Source organism: Scomber japonicus, chromosome 12 (genome assembly GCF_027409825.1).
Source record: "Scomber japonicus isolate fScoJap1 chromosome 12, fScoJap1.pri, whole genome shotgun sequence".
Taxonomy (NCBI): Eukaryota; Metazoa; Chordata; class Actinopteri; order Scombriformes; family Scombridae; genus Scomber; species Scomber japonicus.
In genome coordinates, this window is record NC_070589.1 from 7,475,658 (window position 1) to 7,497,185 (window position 21,528).

Below are 21,528 nucleotides of genomic sequence, written 5' to 3' on the forward strand. Positions count from 1 at the left end.
CAAAGGTCAATACATAAAACAGTGTCAGCATAGTTCTGTCCACATTACAACTTCTATGTTTCCTTAAATAATGGAGATGTTCTGTTTGCAAAGCAGGCATTGGTGTCTATGTCAGTTTGCTATCAATACTCGTGCCCAAGTGCTTACACTCAGGTACTTTCAATGGTTCATTATGTTGTTCATAATTACAGGAGATAGAGAGGAGATGGTTTCTTCTGGAATCAATGATCATTTCTTTAGTTTTCTTTGTGTTCAATGCCAACAAGGAGAAGTGGTTAATCTCAGCTCTATAACTGGTATAATCAACGGTTAAAAGGCCTATCAGAGCTTTACCGTTATTCATGTATCCTTAAGACTAACACAGTCACTGGTACAATGTGCAACAGTAAAGATGAGAGGACACAACCTTGTTGTACCACAGTCTGAGTGCTGATGATAGATGACTGTCCTCCATGGACGTCGATATATTGTTGCCTCTCAGTAAGAAGGTTGTATATTTATCTTATGAGGACATGATTTACACCCATGCTGGGCGGCTGTGGCTCAGGAGGTAGACCGGCCATCCACTAAAGATCGGCAGTTCGATTCCTGGCTTCTACTGTCAATGTGTCCTTGGGCAAGACACTTAACCCCAAATTGCTCCCGATGGCTGCACCAACGGTATATAAATGTGTGTGAATGTGATGAGCCGGTTGGCTCCCTATGCCATCAGTGTGTGAACAGGTGAATGTGACATGTAGTGTAAAAGCATTTTGAGTGGTCAAAAAGACTAGAAAAGTGCCATATAAGTACAGTCCATTTACCCAGCTTCACTGTTATAGATCTGTATGGAGAGTTTTAAAGGCAGATGATATATGATGAAGGGGTTCGTAAGGTTGGTTAAGAAGTGTTAATGTTGTCTACACCTTCTTAGCTTTATATGCAAACTATAAAACATCAATGTGACCGTTAGTTTCAGATTTAATATATGAAACAATTCACTTAACACATTTAATGACTACTGAAGTTATGAAATCATTTAATTCAGAAGAATTTGTCTTTTTTAGGTTGCGGCATTAACCTGTAATTCGATCTGCGACGTGGTTATGAAGAGAAAAGGCACCTAAGGGCAACATTTCACCAGCCGGGAGAAAGAGTTGAGGTTATCCTTGGAAGAAGTAAAGCGGTATTCTGCTTTTGCATTTGACATTTCTTTGGCACGCTTTCACCTTCTCACTGTGGTTTTGTGGTTTATCTCTTGTGAAGCAAATAATGTATCACTAGTTCTTCATCAGACAATCACAGAGCCATTTACACCAAAGCCATGACAAGATGACAACGTCTAATGGTCTTTTCATAACATAGTTGAAGCTACTCACAATTGCTGATAAGGAGAATTGGAGATAATGAGAGCTTTCTTTTTTTATGTTGGAAAATGTTTAAAAAGGTATTGATTTAAAAGTTTAATCAGTAATATTTCATGGGCTGAAGTTCCAAACTTCCTAAACATGCAGAGCTAGCCCAACTCTGTGTATAAATGTTCCAAACTACCAGTTATACTTTCCAATTTGCACTATTGGTTTAGTTGGAAGGCAGCATTTGAAAAGGGGGGGGGGGGGGGCATTGGAACCTGAAAAATCTCATGCAGAGTTAACACAAGCTATTCATTAGACACATAATCTAACCAGTGTTACCATATGGACTGACAAAAAGTAGCCAAATCAGAGCCTAAAACCTGCCCAATTGTAATGAAAGTGGCACAGTTTTTTTAAGACCTCTGTTCTTCTGTTATATTTGCATACTTATCATCACGGTTTCAATAAAAAAGATTTCTAACAGAAATCACAACATTTTAGATTTTAGATAATGTTACATTTAACATTTAAAGTTTTCACTCACATGAACAGGTACACAGGTGTCAAGTACTAAAACGTCTAAAATTACATCCATATTTGTTTGGTTTTCAGGTGCTAATAGTAAGTGCAAAGTTGGAATTACCTGAGCTTTTAAGGGGAAAAAACTCCCAGTGGTAATGGTGACCTGGATGCTGACATGCTATTTTCAGGTCAGACACTCATAATTATGATAACTCACAAACACATGAATTTGGCATCAGCCTGATGAACTCATCCAGCTGTCAAAACTCTTTCTACTCAGATGAGACGAGGGGCCAATTCATTTGAATATAGCTATTTGTCGACCAAAAACACACAAATGGTAAAAAAAAAGTAGCCCAAATTATTATAATTTACCCAAAACAAATTTTATCCTCCAAATGAAATAAATAGTACAAAATCTTCATAAATGAATATAAATTAAGCTTACAGAAACATCTTTAAATGTGAGTCGACCTTACTTTAGCTGTTACTCCTAGCCTGAGAAGTTTGGCACATCATTACCAGTTATATTTTTACCTGGTGGAAATGTAGATCAGTTAGCTAACATACGATTAGCTGAAATGTTAGTCAAATCCTTAAGCTAACGTAGAAGAGTTTAACCTTTGTTGTTGTTGTAGTTACAGCTGCCAATAGGTTTTGCTGAAGAGACATGTTATAATTTGCACTAATATGTATGATACTACGTAAAATAACAATCCCCAAAGAACCTGGTTAAGTCTATGTTTTGCCTAAATCAGACGGAGTTCATGATATAATTCATAATTCATGGATATTATCACAGAGGTCCAGGCTTTGAATCATAAAAAGACTAAAAAGAACAACACTAGCTATGTTCCAATCCATGAGTATTTGATAGTTTGTGTAGGCGGAGGAAACTGGCTAAAAGATGACCAACGATCAAACATCTTATGTATAGCATGATTCTTGGTTTTTGTCTTTAGATAAAAAGCATAACCTCCCCATTACTTACTCATTCTTTACATTTTCTACGTGTGTTTACTTTCTGAAGCAGGTTTTTTTTTTACTTTGACCTAGCTAACATTTAACATTTAATACTTCACAGCTCTACAGCACAATAGCTGATGAGAGCAGGTAAAAGAAAGTAAAAGAAAGAAAAACAGAACAAAAGAAGAGTTTTTTTTTTTCTTTCTCAGCCACAATCTAATCAGTATGCAGACTGGCTCTGCTCATTTAGTCGAGGCTGTTAATTACATATAGAGTCTAACTATCAGTCTGCCACTGCATTCATCTCTGCTCTGTCTCCCACGCTGATGCTCCAGTGCATACGTCCAGTGATAAGTGGCAGCAAAGTGAGGCGCCTGAGGATGCCAACCTAATGCATCACTAAAATACCACAGATTGTTAAGAGTGTATCAGAAAGCAGGACTTCTGTCTACAGTATATGTGAATAACATGCATTTAAATGGGTGGTGTAGAAACACTGCACACTTTAGAAGATGTATGGGTGACTTTAGTATCAAATTATAGTATCTTGTCATAATTCAAAGTCCATTACAACACTCATAAGTAAATAAGTATCCCTTAGTATTTTGTGCATTTGCTGTATATAATAAAGTTTGACCGATCTGAGGACCCTGGCCTTGTAAATCTCTGTCTGACTCTGATGAAATGGATGCTTGGAAGTGTTTATACTCACTATCAATTTTCTACAAGTCTCCATATATAAATATATATAAAAAAAGCCAACTGTAAAAAATGTACTCATATATCTGGGGCTGCCATGTGATAACCAGGATCAGCAGTGTATCAACATCATGAGGTTGTCGCTCTGAATGTAACGCGGGTCTCTCGGCCTCATTTTGCGAGACGTGCGCAATCAATAGTGCTGGCGATTCTGTTTTGTGAGTTATTTCTCTCCTCCAGAGATAGAGGCTAAAAAGAAATCCAATAGAGAGAGACATATGCTAAGAAACGGGTCAATTTAATCCCTCCTCTGCTTTGTAAAAGCACATAATGTTCATCAGGAGAGGTGGTGGTGGGTCGGGGTGTTCCAGGTTGCAACAACCTTGGGTGAGTGTTGCAGTTGTAAGGCGTGGTATTATTGCCATTTTTACTTTCCCACACCCAAAGAAAAACAGGCACATAGATCCTACACTTCTACACCACTACTTTAACACAGACTCTATTTTACTCTGAAATCCTCTGAGACCTAAAAAAAATGAGTAGCTTCCTCTATTTTTGGTGTGTCCCAACACTTCCTAACCCGAGAATAAAAGGCGACTGTATCACCTGCAGTCCTTTCTTACCTCCCAGGGTAGCAGAAACTAGGAAGTGGGTCCCGTACTTCTTGATGAGGTTTTCGTTGATTTGCTGCAGGGTCGGTCGTCGCCCCAGTAACCGCAGGTTGCGTAGGAACTCTGGCGCTAAGGGCAATGGAGCTTTGAGGAAATCTCTCTTCTCTGTAGCCAGGCTGTTCACCTTCCAGTGGCTGAACTCCCTGGAAATATGAATACATAAAAAGGTGAATGCACTCTCTGTCAAGGAGAGTGTAACATGATGCATAGATACACTTATATACACAAAGGAGGGTGATAAGATACCATAGGTTAAAGGCGTGGTCATCACAGTTGAATAGATTTTACTAGACTACATTTCCCATAAACCCTGTTGTTCCATGTCACTAAATTAATGATGCGTTTTGCACTCTTTTACCCTCCTCACATCCACTATTTCAACCCTTTTTGAGCTGGAAAACAGCGCCCCCTCCTCTTTTGTGGTCGTAAAATAATACAACACTTCTTCTACTCTCTTGCGGCTCTCATTTAAATGTGACGTAGAGACAAGTAGAGGCTTCCAGTACTCTCTGTGGCGGTGTCATAAAGTCATGTGGTAATTATTAATTGATGTTAAGAGGTCACATGTGGGACCTTCATATAAGCAACCAGTCTCACTGCAGACAAAATTAACTTTGACTATTCTGGCCTGTTACACTATTTCAGGAATTGGTTCTGACTGCTGTCACATAATGAATCAACATTTAGGATCTTTATAATGTTCTTTGTCATGTCTTATAATTATCAAAATGCTGCATTACAGTCAGTTCAGGTACAGCCAGTGGAACACATATTAATTATTCAACATAATACTAATACATAAAAACACAGACAAACCGAAATACAGAGAGAAATACATTAGCAGAGGACAGCAATTAATGATGTCATGATTTTCTTTACCAAAATTTAAGCTTTTGGGCTGGATCCAAATAATGATCGACATACTGGCAGACGTATCGATTCACAGCTAGGTTAGAAAGAGATTAGCTTAAAGACTGGAAAAAAAACTAGATCCCATCCTCGTGTGGCTTGTGACTACTTAACTTTCCTGTTGTCCTCCTCGGTCAATTTTAACCCAGGAGGACAACAAAAATGAGGTACACTTTCATTTGAATTAGGCCTATTGACCATCATTTCCAATAATATGTGGTAATAAGTTGGAATGGTTGGCTAAAAAGACACAGAATTGGGTGATAATTTACAGGAGGGTTAATCTAAAACAAGTTCTTATGTGCAATATGTACCCAAATCATTAGTTTTATATGTTTCCAAGTCATAACCACTTCAACGAAAATCAAGACAATTTTTTGTCATGTTTTTTAAACGTCTTCAATACTTAAAATTATCCAAAAAATCACAACAAAAAGTAGCCAAAGCTCCAAATTTGAAGAATGATGTGTTGCTATCTGTCACAGTTTCATTTCTTACTACTGAAGTAGTTACAATCATAAAAAGGATTACATATATAGTTGAAATTTTCCCAAAAAAGGCTCAGAAATTTCCAAAAATAGCCGAGTACTGACTTAAACAGGAGAGACAGGCAGGAGAAAATACTGCATTTCTAGGTACTATTTACAGCGGCGGAATAATACAACAGAACGACCGTGTGGTTCACTGAAATGTTTTTTCAGTTTATTTATTGAGTATTATGATAAAACACATTTTGGACACACAAACACACACAAGATGTGTTCATAGGATTAATTCATTGTTGGCTCAAGTGTTTTTTTAATGGAAATAGTTAACAATAATGGAAATACAGAACATCACCAGCCTTATTCTTCAAGGAATGTGTGACTGAACTGATTCCTGGTCATGGTATATATAAGACTTTGGCGTTGACAGACATTAAATCAGTATACTGGTATTACACCCCTTTGCTTTGTTGTCCTGTCAAATGGCAGACAGTCATTTCACTTCAACCTGTCAGCTGAACACAATGACAGAGACAAAGACACTGTGTAGAAAATCCATCCATTTCAAGTGGCTGATAATCATTTCATCACTTCTCTCCTGCCACAGTGGAGCCCCAAGGTATGCGATGATTATGCAAACACTATCAGAAAAGTACAGATCCACCTCATCTGCATAAATTCACTGGCAAAACAAGAGGCGTTGAATATTAACACATTATGTATGCATTCTCCCTGAACAAAATACCAGCAATGACACACTGTTTTCCCATGAGTACTGTCTCACACATATACACACACACACACTCATACACTAAGGGAGGTACATGCACGGTACTGTATCATTGTCTCAGCTCCTACTGGCTGCTTTTAAAGTGCCTTTTTGCGGTCAATAGTTTACGATTACCGACAACATGATACTGTAATTATGCTTCGGACAGCACTGCAACTTCAGTAGTATACATACAATAGTGCAATTCCCTTCTTAATGCACAATAAATATGCAAGGAGGTCATTCAAATGGTTCCACAGTACAGAAGGAAAAGGGCTGTAATTAGTTTGTAGTTGCTGCGTTGCATATAAGTCTTCAGAGGAAGTCACAGATTTGTAACCATTTAGCAGAAACCATGACAAAGCTTTCCTCAGAAGGAATGGCTCCAGGGAGCATATGGTCAAACTAGTGCTTCATTAGGAGGTTCATTCTCACATAATGCACCAATTAATGTCTCTAGCCTGGCCGCAGTCACTGTGCAATTTGTACAAGCCATCATTAACTCTGGCCACATTGTTCTCTTTGTGAAGGCAGGGCCAACTCAGGGAAACCAAGTGTGAGGGCCCAATTTGGGACCGCGAGCAAACACAGTAAGAGAAAGATTAATAGGCTAAAAAATAGAAGAGGAGATGGTGCAACCTCCGCTTTTCTCAACGCCTGTCTGTTTGTTCCTCTGCAGTGTGGAGTTATGAGTCTCATTATACCAAGTGATATACTGTATTTACAGTATCAACTCACATAAATATTCATAGGGGAGGGGAAGAGCATCAAACCAACCATGTTTTATGTATAGTAGTAGTTCCACATGTTGGTACAAACAACAGCACTGCATTCAAAATGGTTATCTAATACAACTAATGCTCTAATTATTACAGCAATAGTACTGTACTGTTGTGCATTATTATAATTATTATTATTATTACTGATGCAATAATTGTGCCTCCTGCTCATAACAACAGCAAGTATTTTGACACACAGACAGAGAAGAATTACTTAAACATGCTTTATTTTGAAATGCAAATAGTTCCTTTGTCTTATCATATATCCCCATATAACACTGTTCTGCCTTTAAACAATGACATAGCAATACAATTCATGAATTTCAGCTATACTGTATGTGGAACTAAATACTGTCAATCCACCCAAATACCCTCAGTGATGATTTATGTTATATGATGTATGTTATTAACAGTAATGAATAAAACACCAAACTAATGAGCTGATGTAACTATTCATACATTCATTAATATAATTTGTGCTGAAGCTCTTAGAAAGGAACTTCAATTCAGTCACAGAGAACTTTCAGGTCTCATCATTGATAGTGTCATTTCAGTTTTGGTACAGTGCGTTGACAGCTACATTTAGAAATAACAAAATCATATTATTTGGTATTTATTAAATGTTTCCCTTCAAACGCATGTCAGTAATGATTAATTGAGATATGTAGAACTGCTGCCATTCCAGAAGCTGCATCCTAAGTACAATGTTATCAATGATTATACTCCTCAATACTTCCATCATCTTCTCTCTGTTCAACACTGACCATTGAAGCAGTGCTGTTGCAGCCCACTGCAGTCTATATTAGGAGGTTTAACATTAATCATGTCGAAGGCGGAGCACAAGTCTGACATTACTGCCTTATGAATACCTTCTGAACACCCACTCAAGCTAAATGACTAATAAATGAGTAATTGATGTGATGTTTTTCAGGTGCACCCACTCTATCTCCATTCCAGTTCTATTTCTGCATGTCCAGTATGAACATTCATTACAGCCAATCCAAGAAATCTCATTTATCCATGCAGAGAATTGGATCACCTCTGTAATTTTTCCTGCATGTGCATAGCGCAGCACTGTACTCTTTTGTTCTTACTGTAAAAATAAATATCACTTCATTACCTCCACACTGACCCCACCTTATGATGATTGCATCAGTGCATTGTTTGTTTTTCAAAGTGAAGGAAGCTATAGAATCTACTGCAATCAAATACAAACCGTGTTGCAACAGCTCGTGCTGTTCATTATTTTTTAAGGCTGTGTTTGCTTGTAGTTTTTGTCATTCTTGCATTGGATTGCATGACATTGTAAGAGAGCAGCCTCATTAGCATAGTGAACTAAAAGGGTAGTCCAACAATTGAGCATTGCACTTCCATCAACTTGGGTGACTGAAAAAAAGGCGGATTTTTTTTAAAGAAAGAAAGAAAAAAGCAGAAGAGACTTTTATTTTCTAGTATAGGTCAAGCTCCACTCCCACACCTACACCGCCTACAGAATGCAACTGAATACTGTCTCTGTCTCTTTACAGATCCATCATAGCTGGTAAAGCCTTACATCACTTCAGGAGGACTTATAGGAAGCTTCCTCCAATCTCTTCTTTAGAAAGAGACCAAGGCAGGTGCTGTAGGCTGATCTATCTGAAATGTACCATGTAAGTAGTTTCTAGAAGAAGTCTCTTTTTAAAGATAGATAAGATCAAATAAGATAAGATAAGATAGCCTTTATTGTCATTGTACAGTAACCTATACAACAATATTGGGAGTGCTGTAACAGTATTATAGATAAAAACACAGATTAAAAAAGTGATAATAAAATACAACACTATAGAACAGGTGCATGTAATAAATAATAAATTAAATAGGGTAAGGCAGTAAATATATTGCATGTAATGAATGATATTGCACAAATGTAGTAGATAATGTAGTAGTAGTTTTGTCCACAATTATTAATAAACCATTTATAAAACCAAACATTACATGTTATAATCTCTTTATCAAACACGGCTGTTAAAAAAATTAATATGTTGTCCTTTTTATGATAAGACACTCTTATGGTTATGTTATTTATAAACAAAGAAAAGCTGTACAGACAGAGCTAGTAGACCTTTTCCATTAATCTAAATGAATCTTATTTTCATAACAGGTGAGAGACTATGGTGCAGAATAAACTATAAACCATGTAATGCTAATCTACTACTAGTTATGAAAAGTAACCCATAGCACATTGGGCAAAGTATACATTTAGTTATACTGTTAGAGACTGGTGGAATTCTATATATTTCTTATAGTCAACAAATCCCATTTAAAGATTAGTCCTTTTTTTAATGGTTATTTTGTGTACAAAATACAGTAATCTCAAAAAAGAAAAAATGCTTTGTACCAGCTCTAGCTACCAGCTAATTTTCATCTGCAGTCCCTGGGCAGCTCCTTGAATTAAGCAATAATTATATATACTTTCTTTCTTAGTAATTTTGTAACAGCTGGGCTCTGTGATTGTTAGCAAAGGTTACTCAAACAGGAGTAAATAGAACAGTTGTTGGGGACTATTTTCAGCAGTGGATTAATACACATTTGGTGGACTGTGTGAGGATTTCCACTAGCAGGAAGATGTACGTAGTGGAACTGTGTCAAAATGAAGTGTTTTAAAAATATTTGCACAGTGTTCTACATTGTGAAATGAACCATTCATGCCTATTTAAAATAGAATGCAAAGCACAACACCAAACTGTCATCTAAAACTCCCACTCTCTCTGTTGTTTAGAGACTAAAACGATCATAACAGCAACGATATTTATCATTATACTGACTCAACAGTTCATCCTACACAAACTGTCCTACTTATCTCCCAGAATATTCCAGAAATCAGCGGCCCATGTCAAACCCTGTGGCAGGTCTTTCATGTTACGTGTGCAATGCTCTATTTTCTCCTTGGTGTATACTGAGCGTCAAGAAAACTGCATGAGACACAATACTGAAAAAATAAATGCATTCTGAAATGACATTTATAAGCTTTAACAGCTTTAAGTGGAACAAAATGGCCAAAGTCATTTCAACTGCAATGCTTAGAAGAAAAAATATAGCTATTCTAATTCTAGCAGCGGTTACATGACAAATATCCCAAACCAAAGGTCATTCTCATTTGAATGCGGCAAACTATAACAATTAGTCTGCAGCTATCACATGCATCAGCAAGCATTAGTTTTAGCTCAGTGTTTAGTCCAGAGAGTCACAGGATGGCGGGCCGGTAGTTGCACGCTGATTAACTGGGGCTGATTTAGACTGATGTGTTTTCTGAGCTCCTCCACAGTGACTGAGCATGGTGGAAGCGGAGCTGACGGCGATGGGGCGGAAAAGCAAAGAAGAGCCGTGCATCATTTACTTTTTCGCCTCGCTCCGCTCACTAAGAGTTAATAGCGAGACTGTTGGCTGACTATTTGGCTAATGATGATAGATGGTGTTAATTAAAAGGTTTTAGCACAGCGTTGATTGCACCTGCACTTGGTTTTCGCTGAAGCTGAGGGAATTTTGTTATTGTAATAAAAAAGGGGGAAAAAAAAAAAAACAACAACATGCCTATATGCAGAAATTTCCCTTGGATGTTCCTCTTGGCAGCGTGTTGGAAATGAACATCTGGATATTATTAGCTTTTAGATAGAGAAAGAGTGTTGGACGCCTCTCAGGGTGAATGTATTTACCAAACACTTCACACCAGTTCAGTTGTGAGGAGTGGGAATTCTCTACAAAGAGGCCTTTTCTAAGCGTTTAACAATGTGCACGCGAGCATTCATGCTGTTGTGTAACCTTATATACAGTATGTCAGACTAATGTTAAATCTAAAATAACTCTTGGCCTCAGTTTTGAAATATTCATATGCACAGGCTTGATGGTAACTTATGAAAATGTACCAACAAATGAAATGATTTATTTATGTCTTATTCTCATCTACTTATTATAGTGAAACTGGGAAAGAAGTCTTGTAGCCTGTTTAGGCGCAATGGATACACCAGTTTTAATCAGATAATTACTCTCATTTATGAAGAATTATAAACATCTGGACAGCTCCACTGGTATAAATAACTGTAAAATGCAAGGAAAATGGAGTACTTAAATAAAGTAAAGAAGACAGTCCTTCAATTTTAAAAGAACTAGACCCAAGAGGTGTTGTACTCAGAGGAACCAGACTTCCCAATCGCTTAAGCTATTTTGCTAAAGGGCCCAATTATATTTGGCACTTGGACTCCTCTGACAAGTTAAAGTCATTTAGTGTCTGTATATCATTGGCTGCATTGATGGGATTTCATAGAAAAGTGACCCAAACATTGTTGAAAGTTGCTATATGGAGGCATTTGAGAGATTAAGGTGGTTGTCCAAGGACTGTCAGAGGCGACCATGGACATCCCCATACCTATGGTGTTGACCAGATATTTGTAGTTTTTCATAAAGCTCTAATTACCCAATAAAAATGGGTGTATCCCCAATAATCTTGCATAGAAACACACTAAAAGGCTTCAAGATTAGTTTTAAATTCCATTCAGAGACAATATAATGGTGACAACTGGCAAAGTCGTAATGTCCTTAAAATGAAGTCCAAACATAGCAGGCCCAATTCCAGAGGCTGATCTACTGTGCCTGACATATACCCCATGTGCACGACACACTTTCTCGTGAGCACAGGAACCTTTCTCATGATACTATCTGATGCAGTAGATAGTAATTCCTGCACACCAGAAACATAAAGATTTTTTTTCCCCCTCCATATACCCTTAGGGGCTCTGGAAGTGCATTTTTCTATGTGACGTAATGTTGAAGATGTGGATGAAAGGGGGAAAAAAATGAAATGGGAACACAGAATGAGGAAAAACATTCACAAATCTCTAAGATATAGGCGCCGTCTGTAAAAAGGTTTACTATTTTTGGCACACTTGAATCAGGCAGAGAAATCTTTTACAGTAAGTTGCTATACCTGACCTTCATGCTTAATATCTACAGCGGTATTTTCAGTGCTGTGTTTGGTAAATCACATTTTCAGAGTGCAGCTTCTACAGTACTCATCTACCACCTTATGTTTTTGGGATTTGTTATGCAACCTGTTATCCAGGCCCTGTTTAAGTTACCATAGATACACAGTCATTTAAAGGAAATGGTGATTTTCTCTGTTTTTCTTAATGTCTAACCAAGAGCCAAAGAAGCAATGAAGTGATTCTACTCTCAAGTATTGTGTTTGTGTATCCAAAGCCTGAATGATCCTATTCTTATGCTGTAGACCTCTGTTATTGTCAAAAAATGATTAAAAATATGGCCAAGATGGAGATCCAACCATCTTTAACACTTGTTAGAAGCATGATTGGTTTAGGTGGTCGGTCAGTTGTATGTGCCTTGAAATAGAAATAGAAGTTAAGTATGTGTGATATTAATGATCAGGGAAAGCTCTTTTCTTTATCAAATAAAACATTGTATTGATTACCATTATGACTATTTTATACCTTAAAAGGGCAACGTATCCTGGTGGAGATACAACTCATAATAACCGAATTTTACTAAAAAATGTGTATAAATGTTCTACTTACGTGCAAATGAGATGAGAAAGTAATAATCAATTTTTTAAATCTCATTTTCCACTCCTGCCTGTTTAAGGGTTAATGAGAAAAAATGAGAAGACATTTGTGAATGAGGCTCATTATTTTGATGTGCTTTCTCTCACATGGCAAAACAACAAATGAGGTTGAGAGTTTGGCAAAAGATTTGGGGAGAGAGAGAAGGTGAGAGAAAGAAAAAAAAATCAAATTGCAAGCTGAGTTCACGGTATGCACTTCTACTCTCTACCCCAGTGTGCACCGCAAGCATATTTGTTCCGAGCCGAGAGTCATGATGAGAGGTTTGTGAACAGATCAGAAACTTTATAATGAGCAGGTTCACCTGAATCAGGTACAGTCTCACCTATTAATAAGACCTGACCCAAATACTATTTCTGGGGTTGGTGGTTGGTTGGAGTGCACAACCTTCAAGTTCTTTCCATGAAAATTGTGCTTCACTGCTAGCAACCAATCCTCCATGGAAATGAGCATCGATCCATGAGAAGGAGGGGCGATGTTTTCTAACCATCTCATTCAAAGTGGAGATGATACAGAAAAGGGGAAAAAGAAGGAAGTGGCTAGGACATATGGAAAAGTAGTTGTTTTGCTTGCTTTTGCAAGTTTGAAATAGAATGTCCAAAACCTGCAGTACATTTATATTGATCTCCATCGATCTTACTTTACTTTACCACTTTACATTCATGTAGCATGTACAGTTTCACTACCCAGAGCTGCTAGGTTTAAATGCAGTAAGGCTGGAGGGAACTCAACAAATCACAAACGTTCATACATACATACAGTTACTCATTTTGCAAATCATGATTCTCAATGTGCTTTAGAAATATGAGTCCACATTTTAGGTAGCCCATTCATTTCCATTATGTGTTAAAATCTGTGCCAGTTTTTTGTGTGGAGACCAATAGAGTCTGTAAAGGAGGAAGCTTACTAGCTGTGTAACACCATTCTGTTTTATTTGACCCCCCTATGCCAGAACAGTGCCACAATAACTGTTAAAAAAATAGCTATGATATGGACTGCATGTGTTATATGCTAGCCCTACATATAGCTACTGCATCACCAATCCTCTAGCAACATCTAATTTGCTCAGAGATTAATCTATTAGTACTATTTCTGGTCCAACCAGTGTCTTAAAAAACATCATTAAAAATAAAAATAACTGCTGACTTGATGTTTACTGTGACAGATATCACAATAAGCAGGTTTCTATAGTCTGCTATTTGACTTTCATGCCTTGTAAAATACATTTAAAATGGTATATCATATCCAAAAGGCCAGTAAAAATGTCATTTACACATAACTTGTAGTCATGGAACAAAATGTGCGAACATAATTGGTGTTATCATTTAAACGACTAGTGTAGAAGTGGGTTTTTGGGAACTTAGCTGCAACTTCTATAAAAAAAAAGACCGGAAGCATCACTTCTTCATTTTACCATTTACTGAAAGTCTGCACGTGAAACAAACACGGCATTGCGTTGTTTACATCCATATACCTGAACTTCCATTGTTTTACTCTGTTCCTACTATTTCCTTCTTCTTCTTACTGTTTTTACTGAGTACAAACAAACATGACTGCCACCCTGTGGACATCATGTGCAACCACTCTTTTAAACCACCAAACATGGTTGTTACTGTGGATGATATGCTTTACCATTGAGCTTATTTACAGGTAGTGTGATACATGCCAAGAATCAAGCGTGGCACTGTTTTACATGTAGAAAATAAATACAATCGGGCATCAACCCCTCTCAACGTAACCAAACAGTTGGTGGCAAAAGTTAACTTCAGTTTGCCTGCTTTAACAAAGGAAATTAGCAGTTGAGAGAACCATCAATCTGCATGCCAAACTGCCTGAAGTTCTGAACCACTTTTTTTTCTTGCTTCGACACTCAGAGAGCAAGGTCTGCTCTGCTCATCAACCCACCTGATGGAGAGTCAATGCTGGTTCTACAACACCACCAGGTGAAGGCTACCCTGAAGAAAGTTAATGCAAATGAAATGGCAGGCCCAGATGGAGTGCCAGGCTTGGTACTGAAATCATGTGCTGATCAGTTTATAGAGGTGTTTACTAAAATATTCAACACACTGTTGTTCCAACATGCCTTAAATCCTCCACTATAATTCCGGTGCCCAAAAAGTCAACTGTTAAGTGTCTGAATGGCACCTACAGCCATGAAGTGCTGAAGTGTTTGCCTACCAGGCAGACCCCTCCACAGCGGATGCCATCACAACAGCTCTCCACACCACTCTGACACACTTAGAGGAACCAAACAGTTATGTGAGGATGCTATTCATGGACTTTAGCTCTACATTTAACACTGTAATCCCCCCACAAGCTGATTTCAGACAATGAAGAGGCGGCCTACAGGCTTGAAGTGGAACATCTGACTGAGTGATGTAAGGACAACAACCTGGTCTCTAACACCTCCAAGAGAAAAGAGATGGTTATTGACTTGATTAAGAGAGTCCTCCACATACATGCGTGGGAAACCTAAACACCTCACACCTGGTTAGAATAAAAAAAAAACCTCTTCTTACCTTAGGAAGCTGAAACAGGCCAAGCTGCCAACTCCTATGACATTTGCACATGGGCATTATCGAAAGCAGACTGCTGTGCTATTGTGTGTTATGCCAGCTACACAAAAAAGATCTGCATCATGTGGTCAAAGGCTAGCAGCATTATTAGGAACACCATGCACCCCGACCACACACAGTTTGAATCGCTGCCACCTTGCAAGCAGCTCAGGACAATAAGATCCAACACCAATAGACCGAGGAATAGCTTCTTACCCAAAGCTGTACCTTTCACCACATCCATCCCTGCTCAACCACAGAGCAGATTACAGGAACACACACACACACGGACACACACGCCCACCTCCATCCTCAGGGACTACTAATACAGACATGATTAATTTACAAGCACAAAGATTTAACATCTATTTATTGATTCAAATGTATAACATTCAACCTCTGTAATACTGTAAATGTGTAAATTTAATTGGACTATTATGCTGCTATTGCTGCTGTTTTCTGGTACTGCTTTTATTGATTTGTTCTGTATAACTGAGTCAACACACCTCGCTGGGCCCTGTAGCTGAATAAACTCAGAAAGACTTTTCAGACTTTCTCAGGTTTTACATTCTTACAGTGCAGAAGGACGATGGTAAAAATGAAGGTGTTCATTGTGCCAAAATCACACAACTCAACCAAGTTTCAATCAGTCTGCCAATTTCTTTTTATAACCTCCAGAAATTTATATGGACACTCTTGGCTGTCTGGAATCATTATAACAATACATCGAAAAAATATAAACTGGACAGCATATTTAGAAAATGATCAAGTTAAGCAGATAAAACCTGCAAACACACTCGCATAGTTCTTAACCTTCCTGTTGTATTCCCGTTGGCCGTCCAACTTTTGTTATCCCGGGTCAATTTTGATTGTTAATAAAGTGTAAGTATAAATTATCATCAAATTCTCCTTGTTATTCAACTTATTACCACATGTTTTAGACATATTTTGGGATGTTATGATGGTCAATATGCCTCATTTAAATGAAACTATACCTAATTTGTCAGTTAAAAAAGCTGAAATTATGAATATTTTTTAACTAAATTTAAGATAAGAGGAAAACGTGTTGATGGATTTTCACAAACTGGTCAAAGTTTAGTCAGGAAACAGTTTTGAAACCATTTCAAATATTTGAATGGCAGCTCATAATCCCACCGTCAAAATACATCACAAAGTATTCCCTATTCAATGATTATATTTGCAAAGAATGTACTTTAAACATCCATGTGATTTTTAAAGCAATTAGATGAAATAAATATACATTTCTGATATAAAAATGGAGGACCTGAGGACAACAGGAGGGTTAAAAAGAGAAAAGGTTGGTTGCTTCTGTTGCTAGGGACAAAATTCTCCATCACTGTGCTGATTTTCCAGCAGTGATTGGTTGATGGGAATGTAGTCATACAAATACAGCAAAGGCAGGTACAAATACTGTTTCCATATTGGCGTTTTGAAATCTTTTACATTGTGAAACAAGGAAGTAATGATTTTTTATGCTAAGCCTACATTTTAAGATTTTTCCTGTGGATGGATGTGTGGTGTGAGCAGCAACAGCCTACAGGGAAACACATCAAATGTCAGCCAACTGGCACATGATGTCTGGACAGTTGACATTGGTGTTATGTACTGTACCAAAGCTGATAATCTTGTCTGTTGGTGTTTTCATATATTTTTCCTGTTGTGTTAACGCCTCTTCAACACCTCTTTGGTGGTACATCGCCTACTTTAACATGCTTCATACCTTTAGCACCAACCAGGCACACTACATGCTTGTTGTAGCTGGCAAAACCAGGAAGAAACCATAATGATGTGTTTTTCAGAGCTTATTATGTTAATCTGAAGAAACTTTAAGATTATTAGTCATAGCTACCGTTGGACTAGTTTATGATTCTGTCTCAGTGAGTTTTTCAGAGTTGGCTATAGTGCTTCAATGCAATGTGAATTACTCTTGAGAATTTTTGGAATCTTAAAATTAAAGCTGATGCAGGCATTACTTTTAGTTTCTCATACATCAGTCAGTTCGGAGCTAAAATGTTTCATGGCTCCAGAAACTTTAGGCTGCCACGTAACATTTGTCAAACTATCTTGTGAAACACTCATAGACGATTTCTCCCAAATGGTATAAATAAATGAAGTTCAACTACTCTGGAACTGGAGCTGTTTTACTTTCTCAGTCCTCAGAGTCGAATCTCAAAGTCCACTCTCTTGTCCTGGGATCTAAGTTTATTAAAACTCTTTGGTGTCTTTTGGGAGCTAGAAACAGACCCAGCCTGGAGGGTGGAAGCCAGTGCATGATTTTTTAATGATGTCTGAGTTGCTCCCACCACAGTAATTATACATCTCCTGAAAGAAATTAAACTGAAAGCTCACTGCAAACCCACAATGGACATCCCATTTATGACATCTTATGGGAACTGTGACATAAAGAGAAAGCTAATTATTTGTAGTCAAAAATTATATATCACTGCAGCAAATGTATGATTTATTCCACTGTATTTTATGGTGAGGACAGTAAAGTTTGTGGTGTAAGTTTTAAGTATGTAGCAGTGCAGGTTTGCAGTTTATTTCATAGTGAGGAAGTCAAAACAATCTACTGTGTGGTAATTATACATTTTCACGGTGTGTCCCGAATCTGTACAAGACATCACCTGCCTACTTCCGAGGCTGGCATATCTAGGGTGAGTGTCTCTGTCAGCTATTTTTAAAAATTTGTCACGCTTCAGCTAGATCTCATTGGCTTAAGACACTGCACCATATGCAATATATGTCAATGATACTGCTGAGATTTGACATGATTGCAGCAAATTGGAGGAGCCATTTTTAGTTCTGGGCTTGAGCTCAATGCATATAATTGTATGATGCTACAAAATCCCCAACTGCTCCAGTGGAGCTTGCTCAGTGGCCAGCAGATCAGCTCAGTGGTTGTACTGGGAAGCTTCCAGGGCTTTCCTGAAAAAGGGAGCACTGCTCTCAGGGAAACACCCCTGAAATTTAGGTTAATTTTTTTTAAATTAGCTCCACTTTGAGCAACTACAACATTAAAAAGCTGGACAAAGTACATGAATCCAATAATATGATAATAATACTGAGAGGGGCCTGTCTGCCTATATTATGGGCACTTTTACTTTATATACTTAAAGTACTTTTAGTGAATTAATCACATTGTTAAAATTGTGAATGCATACTTATGGTGTCCTATTAATAATGTTGTATTTTACAGGTCTTTTCTTGGGCAGAGATATATCATTTGGCATTAATTGTGTGCAGCTGGAACACTTCCAGGCAATTCATTCCACTAAATGACTAAACTGGCATATATTTTACAGCAGGTCAGCTGAACATGCAAAAATGTGAATCCATTCTACAGTCAGACACGCAACTATACAAGTACACAACATATGTCAAGAGTTTCCTATAAGAAATACATGATAAGGAATACTTGGGGGCTGTACACATAATCACACTTTCAGGCTTGAGCACTTAAGAGCATGTTCATGCATTTGCAAGTAGTAAGAAAGTGTATTCATTGAAAGTGGTATTCAGAGCTAAATGTATCCCAGATTTCACCATGGTATATTGTACAACACCGGTCCAGTTGGTAGCAGTGGTGCGCCAGCTGACTAGTTTTACGACTAGCAGTAATCAATAGACAAGAAGATGTTCATGAAAGTTGGATTCATCATGAAAATTACTACTAAAATCCAAACACTAAATGATGACATAACCTGCACAGATCATGTAATATTCACAATTCTTTTTGATGGGACCGATAAGATTAATGTTGTCTTTAACTGTCAAGATACACATTCAAGATTTTGAGAAATATGTCCTATTCCTAAAAAACATTATCAGACAAAAACCATTCATAGTAATATTGTATTTACGTCTCTTTCATGTACAGTAAACTTATAATACTGTTTGGTTGATCCAATTACAACAAATCATGTCAGCCCTATCTTCCCATAATAGGGCACAGATCCAAGTCTTATTCTCTGTTCCGTTAGAGTTAGAAAGAGAAATTAGTTCACCTCTGTGAATCCCATGAAGTTTCAAAGTAAATTCAGGACACCGTGAATAATAATATACATCAATCTAAATATGCTGACAATGATAGAATGAAAATAAAGCTGATGGCATAATAGTGCTGCCTCTTATTTTGTGCAAACAATTAATTTAAATGATGAATGAAGGGGTCCATGCTGTACAAGCTGTGTGTTAAGTATGAAAATGTTTCCACTAACATATTTTATTAGTTCACAGCATTTAGGATGTTGATGTATGCCGGCTCTGTTTTCGGTTGTCACAGGGTATTTTACACGTCCACGCAAATTTAGATTTTTTTAATTGAATAAAAAAGTCCAGAGATTTGATGGAGCTCAGGATTCATCCAGAGGATAGAGATGTTAGTTGTTAAATGTGGAGACTGTGAGTAATAGCCTGTCAGACTGATGTTTAGAAAACACAGAACAAGACTTAAATGATCATAAAGCTTCCTCTGCAGATGCACAACCCCTCTCTCAAATCAGAGTCTGTAAATACACGTATCATTCCTGCCGTTATGTGATCATTACAGCTGCTTAATGAACAGCGAAACGATCCCACATTCTACAAGTTGTTGTGGGGGAAAAGAATCCGACAGAACAGTATCTGAACTCTGAGTCATTGAATGTCACGTCAATTTGCAGTAGATGAAAAAACATGCTCCGAACTGTAAGGGCCAACATAATTGAAAAGGTATTTTGTGATTTTGGGAGACATCTGTGTGCTTTGTGCCTCTGCCAATAGGCACAATTGCTGTGCATCTGCATGTGTGATAAAAGGTGGTCTCAGCATGTTTTATCACAAACACATTTTTGTGCCAAAGTGAGAACCAAAATTCAACTGCACCACCTGGAAGTCACAACTTGCTTATGAATATAACCCAAGCAACTAAAGTAGCTAAAATAATTTTGAACTTTGTGTATAGTTTGCCTGAAATTAGTATCAAATTACATTGTTCTTTCTAAGAACGCTTTAAGAAATTATGAGGTGCAGATCCATATGTGACTTTAACATAAAAAAGCCTTTTAATCTATTGGTCTAACATGTATCCTTTTGATGCACTTTGCTGTTCACATGATCAGTACATACAAGTGGAGGTAACAAACATTATGTATAGATAATTCAGGTATACATGGCGTGTATTAGGGCTGGACGATTAATTGAATTTTAATCGCGATATCGAGTTTGGCCTCCCGCGATTATAAAAACATAATAATCGACATAAAACGATTATTGTTCCGCCCGGCGCGGGGCACCTGTGACATAAATCCAGCGCCCCCCTCTTTCCCAGCAAGTTCTGTGTCCCGCCCCTTATGTTAGACCCGCTGGAGGAACGGTGTGTTTCTGCGCAGATCTGGGAGATTTAAAATGACAGAAAGGCCTTTGGTTGACAAGAAGAAAGGTAGGACTGGGACCTCTTCAGTGACATCTCACACGCGCTGCACTGAGAGTCACACACACACACACACACTTGCGCGCTGCATTGAGAAACACACACACGCGCCCGCAGTCACTCTCTAGCGCGCGCTCTTGCTCGTTCGCTCCAGATTCCGGGAGATTGTGTCTCATGTGCAGGCGTCAGGGAGCAGCTATCAATATGCAGAGAGTTGGGATGTATGAATTACATAATATATTAATTTCTGTGCGGTGGGATCACTTCTCAGCGTGAGAAATGACAGGTGTGGCGTGAGAGCGTGTGAATGGATTTTTGTTTTGGTAGGTTTTGGCTATTTATTTTTATTTTTTGTTTTTATATATTGCTATTATTATTTCCAATTATCATTATATATATTTTTCTTGATTTTAATGTATTTCTGGTTGTGGTGTTCAAATATATTTCAAGTTGAGTTCTGGTGGTTCAATAAATGCTTATGTTTACACATCTATGAATAATCGTGTTTTATAATCTCGGTTTCAATATCGATCAAAATAATCGTGATTATGATTTTTGCCATAATCGTCCAGCCCTAGTGTGTATTAAAAAATCTATAGGTTTGTCTCACAGAAGTGACTGCAAAACTTTCTTATATTTGCAGGAAAGTCAATTTGTTCTCTAAAGAATTCCATAGAAAGAGTGCAGCAGTGTGACAGAGTGGTAACATTTAGGTCTTATCCACTGGTTTCATTGATAGATTCAGACTTAAACAATATAGGCTCGACATGGTGTTGATTCAATAGAATCAGGCTTA

The 21,528-nt window shown here is 37.7% G+C and overlaps 1 protein-coding gene across 1 annotated transcript in view; it reads right to left on the bottom strand.

The window, feature by feature from the left end:
- brinp2 (bone morphogenetic protein/retinoic acid inducible neural-specific 2) overlaps positions 1-21,528 on the bottom strand; it is a 143,510-nt gene that overhangs the window by 95,656 nt on the left and 26,326 nt on the right. Inside the window, exon 2 of the mRNA XM_053329350.1 lies at positions 4,145-4,335. Coding sequence (XP_053185325.1) covers positions 4,145-4,335 — 191 coding nt within the window. The remainder of the gene's footprint in view (positions 1-4,144; positions 4,336-21,528) is intronic.